At 40.2% G+C, this 6,000-nt stretch overlaps 1 protein-coding gene across 1 annotated transcript in view; it reads right to left on the reverse strand.

The window, feature by feature from the left end:
- FSD2 (fibronectin type III and SPRY domain containing 2) overlaps nucleotides 1-5,083 on the reverse strand; it is an 84,374-nt gene extending 79,291 nt beyond the window's left edge. Inside the window, exons 1-2 of the mRNA XM_073568520.1 lie at nucleotides 5,008-5,083; nucleotides 1,321-2,199 (exon numbers count right to left, since the gene is read on the reverse strand). Of these exons, the coding sequence (XP_073424621.1) occupies nucleotides 1,321-2,181 (861 nt within the window). The 5' untranslated portion in view covers nucleotides 2,182-2,199; nucleotides 5,008-5,083. The remainder of the gene's footprint in view (nucleotides 1-1,320; nucleotides 2,200-5,007) is intronic.
- Between the last annotated feature and the right edge of the window lie 917 nt (nucleotides 5,084-6,000).

Consider the following 6,000-nt stretch of genomic DNA (forward strand, 5'->3'; position numbering starts at 1 on the left):
GAGAATCCTAAAAGTGTGCAGTGCATTCGTTGTGAGAATTCAGAAGTCTGCAATGTCAGGATTCAGCTCTACAGGTTCCAGCAGTCATCACATGGACACTTTACTCATATGCGACTGTTGTGAGTTCATTTTCCCCTTCACCATTGAGGTCTGATGAACTCCCTCTTCTGGTGAAGGAAGGTAGTGAGGCTGATTGCCAAACACCTGAGCTGGTGGAGGATGACTGGGTGACGGGAGTTGCTGACTGGATATGAGGCAGCCGACGCCCTTCTGCCTCGCTGGTGATTTCTCTGAGGGATTCTAGGAGACCAGTCTGATTCCTGCTCCTCAAAAGCTAAGTTTTCTGCCTTGCTTTTTGCATTTGTGTTTTGGTTTTATTTTGCCTTGCTTTTCTGGATTCTGCCATTCCCTGTTGGGGTGAGCTGAATTCCTTTGTGTCTTTTTGCTCTGTCTTCAGAAAATACCTGAGTACTGACATAGTCTTTTTGAAGCCTAGCGTCTTCAGGGCCTTTTTCCCTGTCAGTCTGTTGGCTCTTGTGTTGATAGGGTTTTTGGCGGATTGCAGACAGCAGCTTTTCAATCCTGTCATATCTAGTTAGCTTGGGCCCCATCATTTGCTCAGTCTATCTTTCTATCTGTGTGAGTGTTTTTTCTTCTTGCTTCACCATCATTATATGTTGGGGGCTGCCTATTGCTTTGGGGTCTGCTCTGGGGCAGTTTAGATTTCCCTTTCTGGCTTTAGGCTATGTAGTTCTCCGGCTGTGATCGAGGGGTCTAGGGCACCATAGGAACCCCCCACGGCTACTGCTAGTTGTTGTTGATAGGTTCAGGGGTCTGCAATCCGATAGCTGCCAACTTCTCTGATTTTCTGGACTTAGCTAGCATTTCTGTTTTTGCCTCCTACGGTGACTCGTTCATAACATGCGACTTTCATACTTTTGGTCCTGTGACAATGAGCTTCTCTTCCTGCTTCTCTCAGTTTTTCACTGATCATTGAGAGCATTAGGGAGAGCAGCTCATTGGTACATGACTAAGTGTGCAAATCGCATATGTGCTTGGGAGGTGGGGGGTGGGCGCCAACCTGAATTCTTGCCCCGGGTGCCAGAAAACCTTTATACACCTCTGAGGTAAGGTATGAACCCACCTACTCTGCCAAATATATGTGTCTACCGTACAGTATGGCTCTTCTTACTATAAAGTCCTCTAAAGGGCTTGAAAACCAGTTTCTGACCTGACAATCTGCCTTTAATATATTATTTACTGTATAATATATGTATTATTAAAAGTACTAGCACAAAATATTATTCCATAGAATCATACCTTGATTTCTTCTACAGCCACACTGATTTCTTTGACATCATGATCTTTGTGTATGCCAAATAGTTTTTCAAAGGCTCTAATAGGTGTTTGACATATAAGACAGAAAATGTCTGGTTCTTCTCTGTCTTCATTGACCTGATTACTTGCTTCACTGCATGAAGCCTCCGTACCATCTGCTTTGTTAATATTTGTTCTCGCATCTGCACAGCTGTCAACTGGAAGTTGTACTGGGATTTCTTGCTTGATATCTACATGTCCAGAACTGTCATCAGACGAAGCAGGATTTACATGTTCTTGATGCAGTTGTTTTTTGTCTTTAATTTCACTGACTAAAGAAATTTCGACTTCCTCTCGGACATCCTCTTTTTGAGCTTGTTTGTCCCGATGAGGTACATCATCCAGAACTTTAGGAATGTCAGCTTCATGCTTATTTTGGTTATTTTCTGTATTTTGTTTTGTGCGTTGACTGGTTTGCACAAGGGAAGGGACCTTAGGTCTTGTAGGCATTTGGTGATATGGTTCTGTAAAGGATGGAAATTCTTCTGCACCTTTATCCTCAGACAATCCATACATTTTTGCCAATTCTTCAACTTCTTTTTGTAAATTCACCTGTGTCTGTTCTGCCCCAGCAATATATACGTCTTTGTGCTCATCAGTCTCTTCTTGTACTTGCTCTTCCTTTTCAGGAAATATTTCTAATCCACTGTGCGGATCATAAAGATCAGTATGGTAAAACATCAGGCCCTTCTGCTCTGGCTCTTTTTCTTCTTCTTTAGATTTAGATTGTTCTGCTTGATCTATAGATGGATCACCATCAGTTGATCTGACAACTTCAAACTCCTTTACTTTATCAAGCTCCATTACTGGACTCGCCAATATCTTCATGATGTTTTATCATGGCCAAGGTAAAGTGACAAGGAAAGAAAAGCATATTGTTATTCCAGTGTTTCATAATTATATTTATATTTTTTGGACATCTCAAAGACTATCATTAATCTCTCATCTTCTTCTCCAAGACTTGATAAATGCAAATCTACCTGGTTTAGAAGGTATACTTCTCCCTTTCCCATGCAGTTGTATAGATTGGCAAATTTGCCATTTTAGACTCTAGATAGGATCGGCGAAACCACTGTAGGCGCTTTATCAGTGTCTGTCATTATCTTTAATTTTTTTAAATAAATTTACAGAATGCTGTAACTAATGACTTGTTCAGACCATGCTTGTTGTGTACGTTCAGCAATAAATATTCTCTTCGCATATGTTTTGTTTATCCATAGAAGTTAGCAGAGCCAATGGATGTCAAAAGAGTGTCGGTATATATTTTTTAAAGGTCTAGAAAATGCTGCGTTTCTTGTACAGTTACCCTTTATAAAAAGTATACTTTACTGAAAACTTTTTTTTTTAGCAAGTATGTATGAGGTATGCCACTATATGGCAAAACACAATGTGAACAGATTAACAAATAAATATAACTTTTCACAACTTGACAGAACATTTGAAGAAGCTACATGTACGAATAAATGAAGTGAGTCCACAATTAAACTGTTTAAGGAGTGGTCTGAAATACAAATTATTTTTCATCCTAAATTCCTATCTATTTAATGTCATAATCTAAACTATTTTCTAATATACTTTAATTAAAAAGTTCCCTATCCTTCCCTAACTACACTAACTGCTTTTCTTTTATTTTTTCCAACTTCTTTTTTGATGAAGCTTCATTTGAGAATCCCAGTGCATCTTGGGATACACAAAGAAAGCATCATTAGAGGGTTGAGGCTGTGGTCACTGTCAGAGCCTCTGCCCCCTCCTTGAAATGAAGCGTCATCAGTGACCTTCATTTCAGGCCCTGAGCCACTACCTGAGCGATGTGCACTGTGCAATGTGCAAAATGACAGCGTGCTTTCTCAGCAGCCTAGATCAGCAAAAATGAACCACCAACAGAGCGCACTTTCAGAGTGTGTTTACAGAATACCCTCATCAACAGGTATACTGACAGTGCTCTCTACTCTTTTACAGACTCATAACTGCTCATTTGAGCCCGCAAGAGAGTGCGCTGTCACTGTGCACATCGCTCTGGGAATAGCCCAGCCACTATATCGAAGGTCACTGAAGACGCTTTGTTTCAGTGAGGGGACAGATAAGCTTCAGCAGTGACTGCAGCTTCAGCTCCTGATGACACTACGTTCGAGCATCCCAGCATGCACTGAGATTCTGAAACAAAGCGTCATCAAAAAGCAGACAGGAAAAAAAAAAGAAAAGCAGTTAAATAGTGTACTTGGGGAAGGAACAGGAATTTTAAATTCAAGCATATTAGAAAATAGTTTAGATTATAGCATTAATTAGATAGGGTTTTAGAATGAAAATTCCGTTGTATTTCTGACCACCCTTTTAAAACTTCAGCCTTCATTTTAATATCCAAATAAAGTACTTGACACACAAAAATACATTTTGCTTCAATGTTTAAAGCCCAAATTAGCATTTTAGTCATAGAATGGACTATGTGATTTTCTATAAAATTGAACCTATTTTGATGTTAGAGGCCTAATGTCATGCAGAGTGAAGGACAGACTAAGTGCAATACAAAGGGATAAGGGAAGGGGAACCAAACACTAGGGAAGTGGGAAATGGAGACTCCTGAACTGATCTAACATCACCCTGTCTGTCCTAGAGTCCCTATATAGATTTCGCACCAATCGCCAAACAGGATATCTAGTCCCTGTGTGCTGCTGGCGATAAGCACTGCATCGGGGAGGAGGACAGGATGTATGCTATTCAATCCCACTAACACTAAAGACAGTAAGGATAAATAAATCCATGGGGACACTTAGCTTGAGTAGACTCAGAAAGAAACGCCGACGCCCTTCAAACTCCAGGACGCTAGCAGACTGCTACAGCTCCAAGCTTCAACAGAGATATGCAAATTGGAAATAACACCCACACAGCCCAATAGGAAGTAGGGAGTTATAAACACCGAGGTCCCTGTGTGGTCAATAGCACCAGGGAAGGTGGCCACCAGTCTGTAAAGCAAACAATTGCGACCTTCCGCAGACAGATGCAGTGCAACGGTCTGCAGCCTCTGACACATTCGTGACATCTAATTTCTAACATTTCATTCGATGCTGGATTTATGCCATTTACGTGTAAGATTTGTTGCTCTAAACTCTGTGCATCTGTTGATCAGTGTATACTGAGCTGGACTCGCCCTATACGTACAAGTAAAATATATCAATAATTGATAAATTGAACTCACAGAAGCGCTGCAAGATTACTTCTTGAATACCTAAGCTTTAAAGAGAGATATTTAAATTTTGACACTTTATTAGGGCATTTTAGATGTGCAATTTTCTGATATATTTTTGTAGGGACATACATTAACTATTACTTTTACATTAAATACAGCAGCCACGAGCAAAAGGACACAAACAAAAAAGTATGTGAGGAAACGACAGAATAAGCAGCTTCTTATTTCATATAATTTATTCCACAATACATCAGGATTTCAATAACCAGCTACTAAACGCAGAAACTGGTGTCTGCCATGGTTTTAAAATACAATAATGGATGCAGTTTATGTGATTTTGACTTTTTTTTTTTTTTACTAGAGAAGGCACATGAAAGAGGCATCAGAAGTTCAGCATGAAGCTAATAAATGGCTTATAGGTATAAATTAGCCATGCACAAAATTACCTGATAATCTGGGTTCCTCTCCTTGTGTGAGATAACCGCATAGAGGAGACTCTGGGATCAGCTTGTGGAAGAGGAGCATGAAAGCCCTAAAGTAATTTTAGACAGTGTGCCGAGGAATACTGATATCCCAGCAGTAATGGAGGATGACAAATATAGATCTCCTGCAGCTGTTCTCCACTCTTCACATGTCAAAAAGAGAAGCTTTAGAAGAGTGCGGAGGCTATGTCACTCTGCTTAGTTCCAGCAGCAAACAGGTACAGACTAGATAACGCCTACATAATCAGGAGGTAAAATACTCAAATAATTTACTAGCCCATCAGAAACACAAAACTGAAAGTGACTTTTCATATGTATGGCAAATGTTAGATTATAGTTTATAATCATAGTATTGGTCTAAAGTTTGGACACGCCTGTTCATGCAGTGGTTTTCCTTGTTGTGTAAACTGTTGATTCAGACTAAGTGTATGTGCACACCATCAGGAATGGCTCAGTATTTGCTCAGGATTTGTCGCAGGTGAAATCTGAACCAAATCTGCATCTGAGGTCACTGGCAGGTCACCTGCGTTTTTTACATGCGTTTTTCCGCATGTGTTTTTAATGCATTTTTTCATTGTATGCATTTTTTTGTCATGTTAGGAGACTGCAGGCACGTAGGATGCAGTAACGGACTGTAGACAGACCAAGGGTGAAAGGGGTTTATTATACAGTAGAAACTCCACACAGGGAGAAAACGGAGGGATAATATTTCCTAATACAGCAAAAGGCTAATGGGGATAACTTAAGGATCGGGGACAAGTAAAGTCGACAATACAATAAAATATAACTTATCACTCAGGCATCAGTCACGGTTGAATTTCTGTCTGTGACTGGTGCTGCCTAGATTGCGTCACAGTGGAGGTTGGTCACAATCCTAAGGTAAATGATGTAGTATCTTTTGAAGTTGGCGGTGTCCTCCTGTGGTCCTGACACGATGTGACTGTTCTACACATGAGA

Source organism: Dendrobates tinctorius, unplaced genomic scaffold (genome assembly GCF_039654945.1).
Source record: "Dendrobates tinctorius isolate UK_male_01 unplaced genomic scaffold, ASM3965494v1 ptg000022l, whole genome shotgun sequence".
Taxonomy (NCBI): Eukaryota; Metazoa; Chordata; class Amphibia; order Anura; family Dendrobatidae; genus Dendrobates; species Dendrobates tinctorius.